The following is a 22,561-nucleotide window of genomic DNA, read 5'->3' as shown; positions in this document are numbered from 1 at the left end:
GTTAGGAAAGAACTCTTTAAGGCGTATTTGTCGTATAAATCTGGTTCATACGTCAATGACTTTTGAAAATATACAGTTTCTATCTTTAAAAAAGCACAGTTGGCACAGTTTTGAATTTGCAAAATTACAAATATATATATATATATATATATATATATATATATATATATATATATATATATATATATATATATATATATATATATATATATATATATATATATATATATATATATATATATATATATATATATATGTATGTATCAGTATACGTATAAGGGTATGTCTGCTTATCAATATATAATATACGTTTATCAATAGATATATAAAGGGGAAAGTTCCTATTCACGGGCCTCCAAACCTTTTAAAACAGAATTTATCTAAGAAAGGTTGATTTAAGGATGACTATTAGTGACCCATGATTACCACTATTAATAGAATCTCCTCTTAGATTCCCAAAATAACATATAGTGGGCAAGTTCATAATCTGTTTGTAAGTTTAAAATTCCTCCAGTTTTTATACTCTCCAGGTAGACAGTTGGCACACACCTGAACCCAAATTCTAATGTACTATACTGATATTTTGACGTAATATAATAATCTTCACCATTACTTTCTTTAATTCTACTATGGGAAAATAAGCTTTTTTTGGTAAGATTTCATATTAGCCAAATACCAATTTTGTTAAATCACTAGCTATTTTATAATGTATGTTTTGTCAGAAATACTAAAAAAAAATAGGAAGTACTTGTGTCCACAGCTAAAAAGTGGATATCTTGCTTTTCTAGCCTAGGCTTTAAATCCCTAAGAAATATCCTCACGTTCTGTTCATGGATTCCATTATTTCAAAATTAGAGAAACAGCTTTCGAAATAACACGCCTTGAATATAATTCAGAGAGTGATTTTAAATGCATTCAACTAAAGAAAAAAATACTCCAACTAAAGCGTATTGTGGTATCATGGCATATGGTATCAGGGATGTACAAGTGAAGTTCTAAATTTTGTAGCTTTTCTCGACGATTTTTATTCAAAATATGAAAAACCGGCGTATATGTATGTGTATTATGTTGCCTATAATTCTATTTTTTTTTATATATATAGGAGCTACCAGCAATGGCATTTGTGAATTTTTCAAGTTTTGAGTTTGCTACTTTAACGGACCTGACTTATGGAATAATGATGAATGTAAATCCAGTTTATTCACACTTGCCTGGCGCTATGACAAATGTCTTCAACAATGTGGCGCGAAGGTATTTATTAACCCCTTTACTGAAAATTGATTTATTTAAAATGAGTATTTGTAATATTAATTGATAGTAACTGAGAGTTTTGAATTAAATATGTTCAAAGGTGCAAAACGCCAAAGGCAGTTCAGTGTACACAGTTCAACAGATAATGTGTCTACAGTTCAAAACAAGGGGGTATAAAGGCAATATAATGTACTATAGAAACTGTAGAGCTTAAAAAAATCCAGCACACTTCCACGTTACACTAACATGAACTAACGATAGCATTCTATCATCTTTTATTGATCTTGGTTAGTGTAGTGTGCTTCTACAAGAATTTTATTAGTCCTAAAACGGGTTTGGGGACGGGAGTCAGTGGCGGGACTCTGTAAGCTTAGCCAGAGTCGACCCAGCTTTAAATGGGTACCTGGAGAAATCTGGGGAAGGTAAACAGGAAGGGTGTGCGAAAGCACAGGATGGTTGGCCCCCAACCCCCCATTGCACTTCCTGGCTGAAGGGCCAAGAAACGGAGATCAGCACCGCCGGTAGGGACTGTAAAGTCTAATGCCGTATCCTTTTTTTTTTTTAAACCTTATAATTAACATTTATATTGCTTGAAGTCGTAATTTTATTGCTTTATTTATCTTTTGTAGTTTCTTTTTCCATAGTTCAGTATTGACATTTTTTTTTTTTTGTCCATTTAACTTTTACGTTTAGAATGGCTCCTTCCGTCTCATTGAGATAGGTTTTCTTTCATTTTCGTTCTTTGCGATTAGTATCTACTGTATGTTCTGAGTCAAATATATTGTAAGGTGAACATAGTCAAACGGTTCGTGTCATTGTGACGAACTAGTAAGTATGGAGTGACTCAGCCCAATAGTAACTGGCACTCAGAGAAAAAGTTTTATTCTGATTCCAAATATATAACATTCATTAAGTTTAATTTTGATTCATCAGTAGCTACGAGCCGGGGAAAATTGCTTGATTTTTTAAAAAGGTGTAAAAACACCTCCAAAAAATGAAGCAATCTTAACGAAAATCTGATTTAGCATATCAGATAATCCTACTTTAAATGTTTCAAGCTCCTATCTACAAAAAGTGGTATTTGTATTTTTTGCGTGTTTATTTGTTTGTATGTTTTTTCGTTTTCGTTGTTCTTGTCTGTTTCGCTTTTCCCAGAAGTAATCGTGTCTAACCATGATCCTAGAAGATCAAGAGAGGGCTCATTCAAATGAAAATCAAAAGTTCTAGTGCCCTTTTTTAATTAAAAAAAAGATTGGAGAACAACTAGAACCCCCTTCCCTTTTCCCCCAAAGACAACTGATCAAAATTTTGAGGTAGGCATTTGCTTCAGCATAGTTGATAGGCTTAATAACTATGTCTCTTGGGATGGCACGACCCTTCACAGCCCCTGGGGCTGTAACCTATGTAATATGCCTAGTTTATCACAGTAGTGGAGGCATAATGCCTTCCACAACGCACGTATCCCTTCGAATCCCGGTGCCTTTACTTTTTCAAGCTACAGGATATTTAGCAGAGTTTTTTCAATTCGCAGGTGTTATTGATTATTGATCTATTACGCCCACCTGGTTGTTACGTAATACTTTAGGGGATATATTTTCTTAGATATTTCTTTTTTCAGGATGTTTTTCCCTCAAGGCCTTCTTCCAGCCAGAGTGCCCTAGCAACGAACAAGTGATATTGATTATTGATCTATTGCACACACATGGTTGGTATGTGACAATTTAGGGGGTGGATAAATACGCCTTTTACAAAGTTTTGGCTGAGCCCATAAAAAATAACGTAGAAGATTTTATAGGGTCTAAAAGAAGAAAATAAATGAAAATATAATTCATTTAAAACGCCCCAGCCCTCACGGTAATATTGCGAACTTGCTTCCCGAGTTATATCCCGCCATTTTATAACACAAACAAAAAGTTTGATTGCAAGGGAAATTTTTTATAAATATTAGGTTTACTTCACGACTCTAGAGCTGCCCATTTCCCATTGCATGGGCCCCCTCCCAAAGCATGTTTGACCATCAACTCTATTTGGAGTGACAAAAAATAGCTAAAATAAATGGGAGACACAGCTCTTATTCTTTGTAGTCGACGCTACTGTGTTGGCTCTGAAAACAAAACTTAAATTGTTAATGCAAGGCAAATTTATTTTAAATATCAGCTTTGCTTTGGCATTAACTTATTCTAATTTTGAACTCTAAATCTTTTTAGGATATCCTGGAAAAATGCAACTGGAGAGTATCCACCAGATGAAATTCAGGAGATTTTAAATCCGATGCCTTACAAAGTCCTTCCAGTCCAGTTTAATCCGGGTCAATTCTCTTCAGCTATTTTCATTGGGATGGTGTTTATATTAACTCCCACATCACTTAATATTGACCTTGTACAGGATCGAGAGGTAGGCTTCCTATTTAAGTTTTCCTATGTCAGAACCGAACCAGGAAAATCATCTTACCACCTACTCTTATAGCCCAGATTTATCTAAATAAATTAATGCCTTTTTAGTCAGCAGTAAAAAAATCAGGAAATTTATAAGTTCTAATTTATTGTATTTTTCTATATATGCTATTGAGAGTAATTCAGAATCTATATCTGCTCCAGGAGAGTTTGAAATGCCCCTTTGAGACCGAAACACCTTTATTTGGGAACATTTGTAAAAGATACTAGAAATGGTCGTATTTTTAGACCACGTTCCTTTACGCATGTTCAAATTAATTGAAATAGCAGGTAAAAGCCTTTTGTTTATAACAAATTAGTGCTTTTGAGGAATAAATTTCCAAATGCATTAGATATTTTCAATTTGAGGTACCGTAAAAGAACAGCCGAGAAAAAAGCGGCCTAGAGAATTACCAATAGCATTCGGGGGACACGTTGCCCTTCAGAAAAAAAAACATCTTAGAACTGAAAAATCATGAATTTTGATACAATTCCCAAAGAATCCACGAAACGAATTAGGATATTTGATTATGCTATTACATTAAATTTACTGAATTTTTTAAGGTACGTGGGTTTTCAAGTTATTATTCCCGCTTTATACGCTTTTGGGATCTGAGATTAGCAAGCTGCTAAGCCAATTTTAGATCTTAAGTAGCGCCAGCCCGGTTACAAGATACCAGACTTAAGTGGCAATTCTTTTAAACTTTCAACTTTCATGTTTGGAAAATTCAATAGAGGTCTAATATTTAAGAAATCAAACATTTATTTATGTTTTATAATTTTACTCTGAGATGACTAGAATCTTGAACTTGGACAAATTCATAGGTTTTGGACAATTACCTTAATGTAGTTTGTTTTGTGTTTTCCCTCGAAACTCAAAAAGGATAATCAGGCAATTTCTTGGAAGTTTTTTATTAGCCTGACTTAAAATATTTGATCTTAAATTATTCACCGTAAAAGAACTGTCTTGAAAGAAATGATAAAATTTTAAAGCTGCTGGTCACCATTATTTCGCTTTTAAGTTATTATAAATGACAATTTTATCTAGGATACGACAGTGATAATTTTTTACAAGCAATAAAAAAACATTTTAAGCATTTGAACTTTCTGTTTTGCCCAACTTAAGAGAGTTATAGTCAGTTTATACCTCTTCCTAACTATTTGTTGCCGTCATAGTAGGATACTACTTGCATAAATAGTTTAAGAAAGGCCGTATCCAGGGAGAGCTAGGAAGTTTGACCCCCTCCCCCCTTAATTTTTTTCTGACTAGTAAAAGGGAAATAAAAATGCATATAAACAGATTTTTGATGTTTTTTCTTTGTTTTGTAAACCTCCTACCCGAAAAAAACCGCTGCCCTCCAAAAAAAATTTAAAACGGTAGCTTGAATTTAACATTTTTAATCAAATACACAACGAAAAATGGGACTGAAAAGTTTAATTTAGCGCGCAGCATCTTCACACCCACACTAAGAAACAAACAAATTTTGAAGAGCATTAGAAAATAGACATCAATAAATTACGACCAGAGTAGGACGGGGACAGAATCAGGGAGGTAAATGTATGTCAAGCTAAAAAAAAAAAGCCTTTTGGTGGTGGTGTTTGATCCAGTGATTGAAGTAACTCATTATTTTTTGTTAAATTGATTCCATCTCAATGAATATTTTTAAATGAGCCCCTAGCTTACACACAGACGCTCACAAAAACACATAAATACGCATGTGTGCATTCAGACAAATATTCATACAATATTATGAACACACTCATTAATAGCGCTTAGCTCCGGGTTAGCCCCTTGTTATCCACGGAAAACGGAAGTGTAATGTTCCCGCCCAATAACATGAAATATTGAAAAGATCAACTAAATAAACCATCAGGTAATAAACCATCTAAATCTCTTTTCGATAACCTTGCAAAGAATATGAACATCTACATTGTGTAGCCCACCAAAAACCGGATAATTCAGAGCAGAATCTAGATAATCTGTGAGTTCGTTATTTAGTTGTAATTCACGAGGAGAATATAATTGTGAGTTCCCAAAATTTTTACTTAAAAAAACTATTTTCGGGCATCCATATGGATTAGAGCTCTCTTGGAAAATATTGACTTTAAGCAAAGGTGAAAAGAGAATAATTCCTTGTAAAAAGTTGTTCTCAGAGCAGCCATCTGCAATTAATGTCGTGTAGTGTTATTTGTATTAAACTTATGAGTCTAGATGTTTTTTCAAGTCTGAATCAGTATTCGAAGTTTTCTTTTTGATCTTACTCAACACTATGATGCCCTTATGGCTCTATTTGAGCTGCTTAAACTTTAGTATTTTTTTTTATCTTTTACAGACTCGTGCGAAGAACCAACTTCGAGTAAATGGCCTTTCGTTTGGGATATATTTTGGATCCTACTTCATTGTTTTGGGGGTAATGATACTTTTCACCTACGGATGCCTGCTTGGTTTAATACAAATTTTCAATATTGTATCCTTAACGAGCCCGGCAGCATTTGCCACAACTGCCTTAATTTACCTCCTCTACTGTCCAACTACTCTCCTCTTTGGTGCATGTGCTTCCTACTTTTTCGACAAAGTTGAAACAGCTCAGGCGGTATTTCCAAACGTTGGTATATTCCTTGGATTTATACCTTACATAGTGATAAGTCTTTTAGACATGCTTCAAGTGGGTGGTGATAATAGCATAGCATTAATACTGCACTATGTCTTCACTTTTATTGATACGCTTTACATACCGTTTGGTTCCATCTATTTTGTGCAAAAAGTTTACATCGGTTGTACCGTTGGAACATTATACGGTAGTGGAGTTGATTGTAATAACTTGTCTTTCACAGACTACATTTCGAAACCAGAGATATATGTATGTATTTTGGCTTGTCTGATAATGATTCCTGTACTCATTGTGGTGCTAATGATTCTTGATGTGAAGAAATCAGGTGGCCTTGCTGGAGACGCATTTTTATGGCTCAAGGTAAAAATTAGCTTGTATCTTTACCGTTTCAAAATCTACTATTAAGTTTTGACAAATTTATCACATTAGGCAATACTATTATTATGATATTTCTGATGTTTTGCCTGATCTTTTTCTCTGTCTCACTCTCTTTTTTCTCCGTATGTCACAAGTTTTTTATTGACGAGTTAGATAAAGTATATCTTCATTGTTATACATATCTGTTTATTTAATATTCTACTATTAAGTTTTGATAAATTTATCACATATGGCAATGCTATTATTCTGATATTTCTGGTGTTTGTAGGATAAATCTGGTGTTCTGGTGTTTCTGGTGATCTGGTGTTTGATTGATAAATACTGATCAAAACATAAATGTTAGCGGTCAACAGTGCCCGCGCCAGTGGCACGCCGTTGCTGCCATTTTCCCCCGCCACCACCGTTCTCTTATCGGTCCGTTGCCGGGGTCTAGTTGTATAATCGAAGCCTCACAACAAAAGCTTAAAAATATAAGACAGTGCCATTCAGCCAGCGTAGGCTCGCGTCCTACTCCTGCCCCCCCTTTATGGGCGCACATGTTGTTGGCTCCAGTAAATTTGTGATATTTTATACATATCAAAAAGCATATGTGTTAAAATTTCTAGTGAGGGATAAACAATTGTTACCTCCAAAAAATTTAGTGTTCACGTAATTCAAAAACATGCATGTCTACAGTTCCGACAATGAGACAGTGAATACTTAAAATCATGCAGACATCCGCTGATACTCACAGGGAACTATTGAATGTATGTATGCTTCCAGCAGCCTTGTTTAATACCAAACTAGAACGTCAATTAGAATGGTAATCGAAGCATGAGTACCACATATTGTAAATTTTAGTGTCCAGCTGATTCTCCCCCGTAAAAAATCTCCTGTTAATTTCTGCTCGGGATATTTCCACAGCGGAAATTTCTCCCGCGGACTATTATCCTTCGGGAAATTATCCCGCATGTAAAACTGAGCAGCGAAAGGAAAACAAAAGCAAAGAAAAAGAATGATGAAAAGAAGGAATTTTGGAATATTCTTTGTATGTTCTAAGAACATACAATGCTGTTGAATATACGGTTGCTATAGTATACATTTTTATATTTGTTTTTTCTTCTAATGTTTCTCCATGTTTTTGGAGTTGAGCTATCATAGCGGTGTAAGATAAAGGTTAAAGAAGATAATTTTGCTCGCTTATTTAAGATAAGGAGTTCTTTGGATTTTGAATTTGCTTGGTTCTGACCAGGAGTTTGATTCCATGCTGTTTAAATTACAAAAAAAAAAAAAAAAACAAACATAAAGGTAATTCAGACGGTAAACCTTGTAGTACACACCTTTTGGATGCGTTTTCAATTGCAAGGGGTGAATTTGCATCATGTACAATATATTTTTCTCCCAGACCAAGTAATTATTCTTACTTCTTAGTCCTAATCCGCAACTCTGTACACTTCCGTCATGGGGCACCGTTTCCGCATTTGGAACAACTTTCATATTCCCAATTTTCTTTAACCTTTATCTTACCCTGCTATGATAGCTCAAACCCAGCCCCCTCCCAAAAAAACTAGAAAAAAAACATTGAACTAAACATATAAGAATTAAATATAATATATTTGTGTTAATATTATAACAGATATATAAGATGTTCCACACCATATATTCTACCTGAATTTTGGAATATTGGTAGAATGTTCCAAAGTCTCTTCTTTTTCCATTCTTTCTATTTATCTTACTTTCCCTTTGGCTGCTCAATTTTACATGGGGGGGGGGGGGATTTTCCTTGGGGTGGGGGGGTTCAAACCATAACTGTCAATTTCGTACCCCAAGATTATTTCATTTGAGGGAGGGAGCTGTTCAGCAATTAGTCTGCTTCTGAAGTTAAAAACAAAATAATCCTAAATTACCAATCTGATTTTCCCTGAAATCTGGCCTACATTGATCAATACAAAAGATAATGTATCCAATAGATAATGTATATAGATAAGATAATGCCTCTAAGTTAAAACTGTAAAATTTTAACACAATTATTTGGATCCTCTCTCTCTCTCTCTCTCTTCTCTCTCTCTCTCTCTCTCTCTCTCTCTCTCTCTCTCTCTCTCTCTCTCTCTCTCTCTTTACTTTCTCTCTTCGTTTTTGTAGGTATTCTTTCCTGGAAAAGAAAATGGCAAATCAGTAAGTGACTGTGAAGAAGTAGATACTAATAATGAGGATAGTGATGTAAAAATTGAAAGACAGCGTGTCGACCGCAAACTTGAAGATGATGACTCTGATGCTGTAATTTTAATACAGGTGAGTAAATTCTCATCATAGGTACTCTATTGATGGTAGGCGCATAAGTACTCTATTGATGGTAGGCTACCATACAATAATGATGTTTTTTATAACTATAGCTTACTGATAGCTTCATAAATACATTCGAATCATTCTTTTATAACTATACTGAACTTGTTTTATGTAAATTGAATATTTGTTTCGGTCATCTTGAGTGAAAAATAAAAGATTGAAAATTTTCTTTTCTGGGCTTCATCTTACGTCTGGAATATGACCTGGAATTAAATGGATTTCAGCCAAACGTTCTGATGAGGTGCTGTGCAGTTTGAATAAAAAAACAGATGACAGATTTTTGTCACCAACGGGGGGGGGGGGGATTTCCCCTTTCAGACCTCAGTTTGCACCCCCCCTCCCCCCGCCCGTAACACCAAGAGTTTGTTTTATCTTTCTGGCATATGAGCTTTGTTATAAGCAACGTATACTAATACACTCCTATAAATATTGAAGGATTTTACCAAAGGATTGACGATGCTTGCCCTTAGAAAATGTTTGATACTGCTGGGTTAAATTTCTTGCGCTCTTGATAAGCTTACCGGTGTAACTCCTAGAGCGTCATCAGCTGTAAATTTGGAATTTAAAGAAATTGAAGGTCGGTTTTACTTTAAACCTAATAACCCCATCTGGATATTATTGAGTTCGAGATAAAACGAATGATTCCACGCTCTAGATCATACTCTTCACAGAATCTCGTGTTCTCGTGGCAAGTCTCATACAAAATCATACGTACGAGTATTTAACATAAAGTATCATTGGCCTACATGCTAGCATTTAACATAAAGTATTATTGGCCTTAAGACATTTAGGTAAGACCTCTAGAGCAGTGTTGCCACCCCCTAGCGATTTATCATGATTTTCTGTACTGCTTAAAAAGAAAAATCACTCAATCAGCACACTAATCACTAGATTATTGAAGAAAATCACTAAATCAACCAAACAATCACTAAAATCTAGTGGCAACTCTTCTCTACACGACGGATTCTTTTGAGTCTTTTGAATTCTTTGGAATCTTTGGGGAAAAAAACTCCATATTTTTGTACATAGGAGCTTGAAACCTCTACATCAGGGTTCTCCTATATCCTGAATATGATGGAGCGATTTTCACTAAGGCTACTTGAATTTTTGGGGCACCCACTTTTTGTTATCAGGCAAATTTTCTTATGCTCTTAGCTTTTTATTATTAACATTGAACTTAATGAATTTTATGTTTTTGAATCAGTAAGAAAAGCCAATTCTTTTCATGCATGTATTATTATAAAAATCTAGTTTTTAGAATTTCAATTACTGTTGTGCCCAGTTGCTGTTTGACAGCATAGACAGAACCTTTCATTGGGGGTAATACATATTGTCTTCATGAATATTTCTTATGGATGAACAGGGGGGGAGAGGTTAAATACTGCACTTCGACTGTTTACTTCTCAGAATAGACTATGTAACTACTGCCTTCAGTAAATTAGTTAATACCAATTTATTTTTTAAAATTTATTTTAACTTTTTGAATTACTGTTCATCTTGTATTCAACTCTTGTTCAAACCCCTTCCAGTATGAGGGTTTGCTGGTATTAAACTGAAAATCATATGGGATAAATCAATAAAACACAATGTCGAGTAGTAATTTGGAGTCAAAAGTAGATTTATCTAGCCGGGTTGTATAAGGCTAATTATGTCTCAATAACTCAAGATTCTGGATTTGAAAGGACTTGACGAAGAACTGACTAGGATCTTTGGTTAAGTAGACAACAGTAGGCACAGCAACCTGTTTGCTTGCCCAACCAAGAAATTTAATAACAAAAAACATATTTATAAGACTTAAATAAGTTTAAAAAAGATCCTTATTGGTGTAATTTAAGAGCGAAAAATATATTTTAACCAAGATTCGTTATTTCAGGGACTTCGAAAGGAATATTCAAAGCCAGAAGAGAATGCAAAGAAGAAGAAAGGCAAAAGGGGTAAGAAATTTGTTGCTGTTCGTGATATAACTTTGGCTGTTGAAAAAGGTGAAGTCTTTGGACTCCTTGGTCACAACGGGGCTGGAAAGACAACAACAATGAGAGTAATAATTGCAGAAGAAGCTCCGACAAAGGGCAAAGTAAGTTGATGTTTATGCTTTTAGTTGAGTCTTTGTTCATCCCACGGAACCTATTGGATAAGACACCCGCACGGGCTGAGAGTCACTAGGGCCATGCCTGCCCTAAAATTTGGATTTTGTTGTTAATACTTGAAATACTTCAAGTATTTTCTCAATAAACAATCCTTCTTACCATCCCTCACAATACAATTTACTATTTGTAGATATCTTTACTATGCATTTTACTATTTGAAGAAGACAAGGAAATAAAATGAATCCTGTTCAGCATTGAATTAAAATAATAAAATACAAGGTTTTCATTAAAAAATTAAAAAGTGGTTTTGAAAATTAGAACGAACAGAACGTAGTCCTAATATAATGAGACCTGCCACATACGTGGATGCCTCCCCCCACCGTGCCCTTCTATTTTACTCACAAAAAATTGAACCTGTAGTTCAAATGAAACCTCTTCTGGTATCCCACAGTTGAAGACTCAATTCGATTACTGCTCGAGGAACAAAAAAAAAAATAATAAACAAGCATCTGTCATTGTTTGTTTTAGGAAAGAAAAATCATTTTTGAAGATAAGCTTGATCCAGGGTTTTCAAATACGCTGAACAGACAGTATTGTTTTCGGTAACATCACCCTTCTTTTTGCAGAGAGCCTTCCTGTTTTTCTAGAATAATGCAATTTTCTTACGCTTGTAACCGATTCTTAATGTGTAACGAATTTATATATATTTGGAGTTACTCTAAAAAGCAAAAGCTATAGATGTATTTATTGTTATCAGAATTTCTAATTTTAGTTTTGGTAACTGTTAGCACGGTTTGTTTTTTATTTACACATCATTACTGCAAAATAATTAAATGTTTAGTCCTAAGTAATCAATAAAGTTGACTTGCCAGATTAGTAGATTATCTTTTTCTTACCCGAGACTCAAAGCAGGTGTTTTGACTTTAGACAAAAGGCGAGGTCAACATAGATTTAGGTGGGCAAATGGAGTATTTATTTTGGGAAGTTTAACGCCTGAGCATGATGAGAAAAATTTCGTTAAGAATAATAAATTCAAAGATTCTTTATTACAAACGTCACTTATCTTTGGTAGTATTTGCAACAGTGAAGTTGCTCTTTGACCCATTAAAGCAATTTAAACGGTCATTGAATTCTTGTTCAGTAGCTTCACGCATTTGATGTTGGAAAAAATATCTTTTAGGTAATAATTGACAATAAGAACATTAAGTCGAGTCTTTCTGTGGCCTTTCAAGCCCTTGGATATTGCCCGCAGTTTGATGCTCAATGGAAAAATATTACTGTTGCAGAGCATTTAGAAGCATATTGTGATATTCGGGGAGTCCAAAAAGATGATAGTACACGGCAAGTATAAGCTTCTTCTTTTTTAGAATTTTTCATTTTCAGAAATGGTTTCTGAAAAATGCGTAAACTAAATTTTTCCTTGGCATTGATGAAAAAAAGAAGTTTGAGTTTGACAAATTAAACGGTTTACCCTACAGGCTTTTCAGGCAAAAATTTAGAAATCAAATGAAAATAAACCCAACAGAAGAAATTTCAAACAATTTAATGTGAGCCAAGATATCCCAACTACAAATAAAAAGTACATTTTATCAGAGGCAGCCATAGGAAAGGCCATATGAGATCCGTGGCACATGCTATTCGTTTACAATTAAATTTTTTTTTAAGAATATGGTGATTGTAATACTAGAAACTATAGCAATGATAGTTGTGAAGTGTGGATTTAAAACGTGGGATGCTTTGAAAAGTGAATGGAATGATCTATTCATTTAAACAAAAGAAATTATTTTATCCCATCAATAATCTGCCTAACTATTGTACTAATAAAGATTACCTAATATGGTTGTTTTTTTTTTCTGAGATATCATCTAAGGAAAGATAAAGGCACTCGTGTGAGTGACTATGCATCAAACAAGAAGTTGTACATCGTGTGGTTGGTTCAATCCTACTGACTAGGGCTGTAATGAAATAATGAGGCAATGAAAGGAAGGTGGCTATGTTGTGTTTTACAGAAGAAGAATAATAGACTGCCAAAACTACACTTATTGGCCATCTAATTGAGGGGGAGGGCAAAAACCGGAAAGGACAAAGATATAAGTGTATTATTAGATTTAATTGAAGGAAGTAGAAAACCTCTGAATAGAGCAGGTTGGAGTTGGAACAATCCTATAATGTTGGCTTCATGTAGCTTCGTGTTGTAATAAGGTGCTAGGAGCATTAGTGAGCTAGGGGAAAATTAGGCCTCGGTGGTTGCATTCATTGATTCACTGGGGGTGCACCGCAAAAAGCTAGTACACCACTAATCTTGACGAAGGGAAAGTTTTCTTTTTTCTCTTTTGCTTAGGTTTTCTTTTTTGCAGACGTGTTTTTGCTTCTTAACTTAGAAAGCATAATTCCAAGAGTATCAAATCTACATAGGTAAGGTGGCAGAACAGTTCCAAAGTGTTACGCGGCGATCAAAATCATAGAAGGATGATTTTTTATATTAAATTTTTATTATTACTTTATGAATGGAGTTTCTTAAACTTTAATACATATACAGCTAAGAAACGTTCAAGCATATGGCAATCTATCCAATGATAGCTTAGTAAAACTGCATGGTATCTCTGGAAACAATAACTACTTAAAAAATAATACATTTCTCCCAATTTTCTATCCACCTTCCCAAGCCAAATATCAGCAGTTGAAACAAGAGAACTTGAGAAATGATCCACATTCCACAATAAGCCTATTGAAAGGTGAATTCATCCGTTCAAGCTTTCATATTTTTTTTTTTTTACATTTGTTTAAGCAATAATAATTACACTGATTCAAACGTTCTCAATTTCCATTGCGTTCATATACTCAAATCAACACAAAAAAAAATGGAAACTGAAGCTGACACAAACAAGTAGACGAAATCCAAATCCATTCATTAATGCAACTACACCAGCAATCAGCCTACTCATCTTGCCGAAGAATCAAGTAAATCTAAAACCCTTCATTGTTTTTCATACAAAGCGCTCTCATTGGCTAAAAGGAAGGTAGTGTCATAGAACAAATAATTAAGAAACAAAAAAAGAAGACGTTGAAGACACTATCAAATTTTGAGAAAATTTATTCGTTATATTTTGTGCTTTTACGTATTTTGTAATGTACTTTTGTTTCTTGCAGAATTGTTCAAGTTTTTCTCGATGGACTTCAGATAAATGAACACAAGAATAAATGGTCAAAAAATTGTTCTGGCGGAACAAAACGTAAACTTAGCTATGCAATGAGCATGATCGGTCAGCCCAAAATTGTACTGCTGGACGAGCCGAGTACTGGGATGGATCCACAGTCCAAAAGGTTTTTATGGAACACTATTTCAAACAGTTTTGCATCGGATAAAGGTGCAATACTAACAACGCATTCTATGGAAGAAGCTGACGCATTATGTTCAAGAATAGCAATCATGGTGAAAGGAGAACTAAGGTATGACATTCACATACGTCATCCAATTAAAATCCGATTATTTCACGATATGTTCCAAACGAAATGAATATTGATTTATACTAAAATTGGAGCTTTAATAGACGGGAGAGGGTGCTCCTTGGGATCAAAAATCAGTGTAAAAGCTTGCTATTTTTGGGGCGCAAAGGCATCTAAAGTCAAATGGCAGCTTGTAGGTTCCGATACCCTAAGAAACCTAACAAATAAAATTAATTGCATGATAAAATCTCCCAGCATTGAAAGGGTATGTCCTCCTTTGAAATTGTATAACTATATATTTCTCAGTTCTTAAAAGCTGTTAAATTTGGTTCCAAGGGGTGGAAATTCTCGGAATGTTTTTTCCGTGTGTTTTTCATTATTTAGAGCAGCCTATGATGTTACTATCTATTATATGCTACTGTTACTATGCCTTAAAATTACGGTCCTTGGATGGGGGGGCGGGAAAGGATAGAGGTAACAATTCAACAAAGATTTGTTGTTGGCTTTATTCAACCATTACTACGTATAATGTCAAGTGCATTTCTAAAACGATTTACTTAGCACCAAAATTAACAATAGGCAATTCCCATCCCTGATTCAAGTACTTTTAAGCTTATTGGGCACCAAGCATATCAAGCAGCTACCCGACTTTACATCCAAAATGACCTAACCCTGGGGTCGGTGAGCCAACTTTAGCTTTAATGATGAGCTCTGAGATCTGGAATTTCAAATTTACTTTTAGCTTAAACTACGACTGTGTGATCTGTTCTTCTATAAACCATATCTGAAAAAGAATCTGGGAGATGTTTCTTACAATAATAATATGAAGGATTCAAAAAATAAAATCTCTTAAACCGGCTAATTTTTCCAACTGCCTGTTATGTTTTTATTATCAGTCATCAATTTTTGGATATTCTATCAAATCCCACCCCTACAAAAATTTCTAAGCCCTATCTTGAATCTGCCTGTCGCTTAAGATTATTATTAGCTAAAAATGATATGGTAGGAAAATCGAAGTCAGTAGCAAAAATGGTATGAAACTAGGGAAATGTTTTTTGAAGGTCCAGCAACAAGCACCCCTTCCCCTTCCAAACTAAAAAATGTAAGTTATAAGAAATGAAAAAAAAAATAGCTATAAAGTTTCAAGAGTTGGTCCAGCCCAGGGAAGAAGCCAAGACATAGTTTAACCCTCCTTCGCCCAAGGAGCAAGAACTGTAATGTTATCTTTTTGTAGTTAATGTGCTATGTGAATCTACATGCTTCTATGTCATCTATACAATATCTTTGAGTTTCCTAAGATGTCACAACCATCAATCTAGATCTCTTGTTTAATGTACCTTTTGAGTTTTTGGTTGCTAAGATTAGAAAGCTTCCATCCCAACTTTAGATCGTAAGGAATACAGAATTGATACCCAAGAACAGACTTTATCTCAAAGCTACAAGGAAATTCTTAAAAAAGGAAAAGGGCTGCTTCCTTTATAAACGCCACAACAACCATGCGCTAGGATAAGACTGTAACCTTTCCCTATTACCTAATATCAAAGAAGAACAACTGAAAGTTAGCAAAGGGTAGAAAAAATAGCCAAGGGCAGGGTGAATCGTGTGTGCCAAGGTTAAAAAACACATATAGTTTAAATAAAATAAATTTTTGAATAACTTTAAACAATTTTAATACAAATGACGCTTGCAAAAAAAGTTTATATTGACTATAACTTTCAGATTCTTTTTTCCAGATGCATTGGCTCGTCACAGCATTTGAAAAACCGATATGGCAGTGGCTATGAGCTCGAGGTTAAGCTAGGTGCAATACAAAATGACTTTCAGCACGAGGAGTGTACAAAAGATTTAATTGAATTCATAAAAAATTTGTTTCCTAATTCGAAGCTGGAAGAAAAATTTGACAACAGGGTTATATACAGCGTTCCACAGACAGACATCAAATCTTTGGCAAGAGCTTTTAGAGCAATAGAAAGCAGTAAGTCTCTCTGAGTTGATCTTGGGCAAAGCTCACATTCTGCCCCCCCCCCCTAAAAACAAACTTCGTATGTGCAAAATCTTCCAGCTGAAAGAAAATTATTTTGTTTATTAGGCCTATATCTAAATGCCATTTTTTTTTGTCTTACGTGGTAGGAGCGTGGTAATTGAAAAGAAAATAGTTTCTAATTTTATAATGTCGTTGCTAAATATCTAGAAGGCACTAAATCGGTGTTGTTTTTCTTTATTTACGAGTAAACTCACGAATTTTCACGAGTATTTTTTTTTTTTTAGTTTAATTTCAGTTTAATTAACATGGTAATTGAAAAGAAAACATTTTACAATTTTATAATGTTGTTGCTAAATCTCTAGAAGCCACTAAATCGGTATTGTTTTGCTTTATTTACGAGTAAACTCACGAATATTCATGAGTATTATTTTTATCAGTTTAATTTCCACACTTTTTAACTATGAAAAAACTTTTAGGTTGTTCGATATGTTTTAAAACGCCCATTCCATCTACCATTGTGAATTGAAAAACCTCCAAAATAAAATTCTATCTCTGTATCTGTTTTTTGTATCCTAGTATTGACTCGCTTTATTTTATTTTTGGCTGCCTTATCGTGATAATAAAAAATAGAGACTAATCAACCAAATGATGCAGGGAGGGAGGGGGAGATTTCAGAAAGTTTATGAATTTAATGTCATTATTTTTATTTTGCCTAACTTTTGCTAACTCTCCCTCTCTCTCTCTCTCTCTCTCTCTCTCCGTTTATTTATCGCTCTCTTTCTCTCTTAGCATGAATTGCATTTTTAATATTGCTTCTTTTCATTACGGTTCTTCCGAATCAGTGAATCAAAACACAAATAATAGAATTTTACAAATTATATAGAAAATGAAACTAAAATATACCCATGGGGCAACAAAATTAAATGGCTTTTTGAATGCCATGTTAAGTTTTAGCTTTTAGGAACTCGAAAATTCCTTCGCGGAGTTTTCAGCCGTTGTCAATACGTTTTAGACAAAAAAAAAAAAGTTTGATTAGCCTTGTTTCAATTTTGCATCTTCGAGGTAATTTTTTTTAAATATCAAATTTATTTAAGATAATTACGCAGGAAAATGGTAAAAAAAAGTACAGAATTCGGCACTAGACCGTTAAAGTCCAAAATGGTGGTGCTTATTTCCGTCTCAAGGTCCTTCGGCCAGGAAGTGGAATGGGGGGGGGGAAACCATCCTGTGATTTCTCACACCTTTACTGCTTACCTTCACTAGATTTATCCAGGTACCCAATTAGAGCTGGGTCGACTCTGGCTAAGCTTACAGAGTCATGCCACTGACCCCCGTCCCAAAGCAAATAATCAGCCACACCAGGAATCGAACCCCCGCCCTTCTGACAAAGGATACCTAATCTAGCGCACCAGCTACTCGGCTAGGAGAGCGCTGGAAAATGATGCATTAGTTAAACTTTATTTTTAAAGGAATCTTTAAAAATAGAAAATCGCACCATCAAGTATATCAACAGGCGGCGTCATTAAATATCCGTTGTCTTATCAAGAATATATTTAAGTTTCCATATCTGTTGTATTATTCAAATATTGTCTTTCTTTGAACAGCCATTTGAATTGACGTTATGTGTTATGGAATTTTGTTATTAAATAACCGATCTGGTATCACAGCATTATCTATAAATACAGTCAACCATTTGTTTAGTGTACAACTATGCAAAAAAAAAAAAAAAAAAACCATGATTGTGCTTGCCCACCCCCCGGTATAAATTCTTGGGGGTATCCATGAGTAAAACTAGTTGATAATCAAGTGATACCTAATAGAGTAGCGGATGAGAAGGATTTATAGAAGCCAAATAATTTAGTCAAAGGATCTTGCCTAAAGTTGAAAATCTAGTAGGTAAAAGAAGGTCGTGTACAGCGCTGCCACCATTGCCCAATTGTATTGTTTTTTATACAATTTAGAGATCCTGGTAAAATGCGAAATATTTGAATATTTTATGGTACAATTCAAGATTTCTGGAACAGTTTCATTGTCTTCGCCTGGTCAAGTTTTACTTTCTCTAAATGTTTGAAATTCCTGTAGTTACCTCTTATGGATATTAGCAGAAGGAAATGGATTTTGGTCGATGAAAGCTCAAAAAGAAATCTCCATAACTCTCAAGCTAAATATTTTACGGTAAAAGAATGTTCACAAATATTTTCTGAGAGAGAATGAAGATATTAGGACAGGGGTGAACCCAGCGATAAATTTCGGGGGGGGGATGTACAAAACAACTGAGGAATAGTAATACTGGCTAAAAAGGATAAATAAAGTTTTTGGAATATAAAATACATTCTTTAGAGACAACACTGCACATGTGTAGTTATAAAATAAAATCAAGCAGCCTTTTTTGTTGTGAGCTAGTCCCAAAACGTCTTCTGCATTGAATGGAACATTCCTGTGCGTGGTTAATAAGGCCAATCCATTAAGGCGTTCCTAACCTGAGGCACTCTTGGTGTAAGATTTCACTCTTCTCAGGGTAGAAAAAGAACACTCGCATGTAGCCGTAATGACAGGAATCGTTGCACCAATAATCAAAAATCGATGTAAAGTGGTTAAAATTTTCTTAACATATCTTTTAAAGTAAGTTATAAAATATATTGGTGCCACGTTTCTCGATTGTGTCCAAAGTTTCCTCCACAGATCTAACTCGGCTTCCAAGCCTCCCCTATAGCTCTCTGCATCGAGATACCAAAAATTAGTCAGAGTCTCCAATAATATACGCTTTGTTTTTCTTCGTCGAGGAAAATACAGTGCTGAGGAAGTGGGTATTGCAGTGACTCTAGTAACTTCCGGTGACTAAGGAATTACTGATGCAACTGCTGTAGGAAAAAGTCCATAAATGTGATAAACACAGAAAGTCGGTAATACGTTTCAGGATTCTCTTTCACTTTTGCGTATTATCCCTACACGTTTGTTCTGCAGCCCATCTAGGCACTCTAATGCTGATTTTAAAATCTTGACACAGTTCAGTTACTTCAATAAAAAGTGGATGAAACATAGCTTAACTCCGCTCTCTTTCTCATGTTTCTTACTTCGCTCTTGAAATCGCCAGCATGTTTGAGAAGTATACGAGATCTATAGTTTCCGACTGCAAAGATGTCGACAAATTGTTTTACAGACTAAAAATTTACTCGCAGTAACCATAGTTGCAACAAAACAAAACTGTATCAACAGCCTTAAAGATAATAATGAACATATCTTTAAACAAGATGATTGCTTTTAACTGCTCCACCTATCTAGTCTCGCAAAACTTGTTCAATCTTGTTCTTTTGTCCCTGTGATAGAACAGGTATGTTATACGAATAACACAGGGCTAAGTTTGAGGAGTGACTTGGATAGTGAACATAGACTGCATGGGGGAAGCTTTCACAGGCTATAGCATTACAACCTGGAAACTGGAAGCTCATAAATAGAGCTCCATCAAAGCCTTGCCCCTTAAGTATTTTAAATTGATTCCCATTTCACCTAAGGTTTGTACCAACCAACTAAAGTCTGCTACCAACCAAAATTTTATTTTTAAAAAGTCTACAATTTTTTATTTCTGTTAAAAAAAAACAACAGAAATCCAATTAACAAACAGGGGTATAGATTTCTATATAAACACTACAAAAAAGTACATATGTGATACAAATGAAACTTAACGATCATAGGAGCCAGAGGTTACAACAGCACGTGGCTTACTTGGCGGCAGCCTGGTATTGTTCTCAACTGCATTTTCATAAAACAAAAATTCTTTTGTGGAGATCGTCACACATTACCTTCTTTTTGTGCATACCTTGCTCTACATCAATTGGATTAAAACCCTTAATGAATTTGATCAAATTTTAAGACAGTTGCGTTTTAAATTTTATCTTATAAAATAGACTAATCATTCATTTTCTTATTCTCGTGACAATATGATTTATGGCGTACCTTATCCTTTCGTATTCGTCAAGATCTATAAGAATATCAAACCTGCATGACAACTTTCCCAAATTTCGGGGAGGGGGATAAATCTGCGTTATCCCCGGGTTTTCCCCTGTATTATTGTAAAAAAAAGGGTAGCTTGTGTTTGGTTTATTCTAGTATTGTTGTTTTGTGGTACAATTTTGGTCGGAAAACGGGCACAATTTTTCTCAAACCGTTAGCAACGCCTTGTACATTGTTTTTAAAGAATTCTAAGGCTTTTGATTCGCATAAAAAGCTATTTTCTTGATTCTGTAAATTACAACCTAATTATATTTTTGCATTTTTTTTTTCAGGACGTGACAACTTGCATATTGAAGAATATAGTTTTAGTCAGACAACTTTAGAGCAAGTATTCCTGCGTTTTGCTAAACTACAGGAATCTCCATACGAAGATGACGATTAAAATGTTGTCTTATACCCTAGTCCTAATAAACCATGATTCAGTGTAACAAAATATAGTCAAAAAAATATTGAGTTTTCAAGTTTGGGGTGTTAAATTTCCTTATTTTAACAGCTATTTTTCGTTCGTTGAATTCAAAGTTATTTTTTTATTAGCGCTATATTTTTCAAGATTTTTGTTTCAAGTATTTCTTTTTCGTGCTTATTTTTGTAGGATTGACACTGAATTGGAAGAAGTCACTTTAAAAAAAATGTGCATTCGTCTTTTATCAATGACAAGCTGGGTCCCGACGGCTTCGCCGCCGGGCCCCAGCATGGCACGCGGTAGGCTTCTATATATGGATTCTCATTGTCCCTTATGTTCTGGGTCCCGGCAACGCTATGTCATTTTTGGATCGAATTGATGACATAAATGGGTTTGGTTTTCTGTTTTAAGGTTTTCGAATTGCTTTAATCCATTGTCAAAATATATAGAAATATTTGCGCAATCACCAGTTTTTTACATTTTAAGCAATTTAATAATAATTTCTTTTTGACGTTAATTGACACTTTGACAAATTTCCTTTGAGCAGCAAGCATTCTAAACTTCAAAAATTTCTACTAAACTTCAAACTTTTAGTTTTCTGTTTTAAGATTCTCGAATTGCTTTAATCCATTGTCAAAATATATTAAAATATTTGTGCAATCACCAGTTTTTTACATTTTAAGCAATTTAATAAAATTTAAAAATAGCCTCAATTTTTTGAGCTCGTGTAACGGTAATAACGGTAATGTAACGGACACTACATTTTTATATATATAGATTCTGCCATTCTCTGATTTTCCTCTCGTATTTTGTTTCGCAACAAAAAGCAATTATTTTAGTCTTGTGTCAAATATGGCATTTTATTCCATTCTATTTAGATGAAACCATTAAAAGGCATTCTGTTTCACAAAACCTACTTTATAACATGTGTATTGATAGGAATACCATCGTAGGAGGTATAGTTTTAGAAAAAGGGGAAAACACTGTAGATAAGGGGGAAGATCTCGATGGAAGTCACTCCACGAAACTCAACACGTCTAAAACCTTATACCAATAAGTTCCAAGCTCTTATATGTAAAAACCAAAAATTCGGCTTGGGAAACACAGTCAACAATATAAATAGAAGAAAACAGGTAGCAAATAACCTTCAATCTGCCACCTCTACCCCCCTCCCCCAAGGAGCTAAAAATGCAAAGTCGTAGGAATGGACTGTTCATGTCTGCTGCAAAGTTTCCGTGGTTGCTCTAAACAATAAAAACTGAAGGACAAATTTCCCCAAGGTCTCACCCATCTGATTGGTCCCACCACTTAGAAGGAGGGAAGAGGACTCACAGTTTTTCCTCCCCCTCCCTACATCTTGAAAAACAACTTTCTGGTATCTTTTTGGCAAAAATCTTAAATGCCATCCACACTAAATTCTGAAGATACCTTTCAGGTACTTATGTAACATAGCGACCCCACTCGAGAGTAGTATCCCCATAATCCATTTAAGTGCACACATAGGCGCTACTTTTTCTTCTTTACCGTTAATCACGAAGAGGTTTAACGTCAATTCCCTCAGGGCAAGACGCAAATGTTATTATATACACTTCGGTGTTACATAATACTAAAAGGAGTTGGTTGCTACGTAA

The 22,561-nt window shown here is 34.7% G+C and overlaps 1 protein-coding gene across 1 annotated transcript in view; it reads left to right on the top strand.

Moving 5' to 3' along the window:
• Nucleotides 1–21,842, top strand: part of LOC136033663 (ABC-type organic anion transporter ABCA8-like) — a 110,181-nt gene extending 88,339 nt beyond the window's left edge. Inside the window, exons 16-24 of the mRNA XM_065714496.1 lie at nt 1,103–1,251; nt 3,459–3,645; nt 6,017–6,655; nt 8,795–8,944; nt 10,872–11,072; nt 12,266–12,426; nt 14,236–14,535; nt 16,266–16,507; nt 20,800–21,842. Of these exons, the coding sequence (XP_065570568.1) occupies nt 1,103–1,251; nt 3,459–3,645; nt 6,017–6,655; nt 8,795–8,944; nt 10,872–11,072; nt 12,266–12,426; nt 14,236–14,535; nt 16,266–16,507; nt 20,800–20,909 (2,139 nt within the window). The 3' untranslated portion in view covers nt 20,910–21,842. The remainder of the gene's footprint in view (nt 1–1,102; nt 1,252–3,458; nt 3,646–6,016; nt 6,656–8,794; nt 8,945–10,871; nt 11,073–12,265; nt 12,427–14,235; nt 14,536–16,265; nt 16,508–20,799) is intronic.
• Nucleotides 21,843–22,561: the final 719 nt, after the last annotated feature.

Source organism: Artemia franciscana, chromosome 12 (genome assembly GCF_032884065.1).
Source record: "Artemia franciscana chromosome 12, ASM3288406v1, whole genome shotgun sequence".
In the NCBI taxonomy this organism is placed as follows: Eukaryota; Metazoa; Arthropoda; class Branchiopoda; order Anostraca; family Artemiidae; genus Artemia; species Artemia franciscana.
This window is presented reverse-complemented; position numbering and strand designations above follow the sequence as displayed.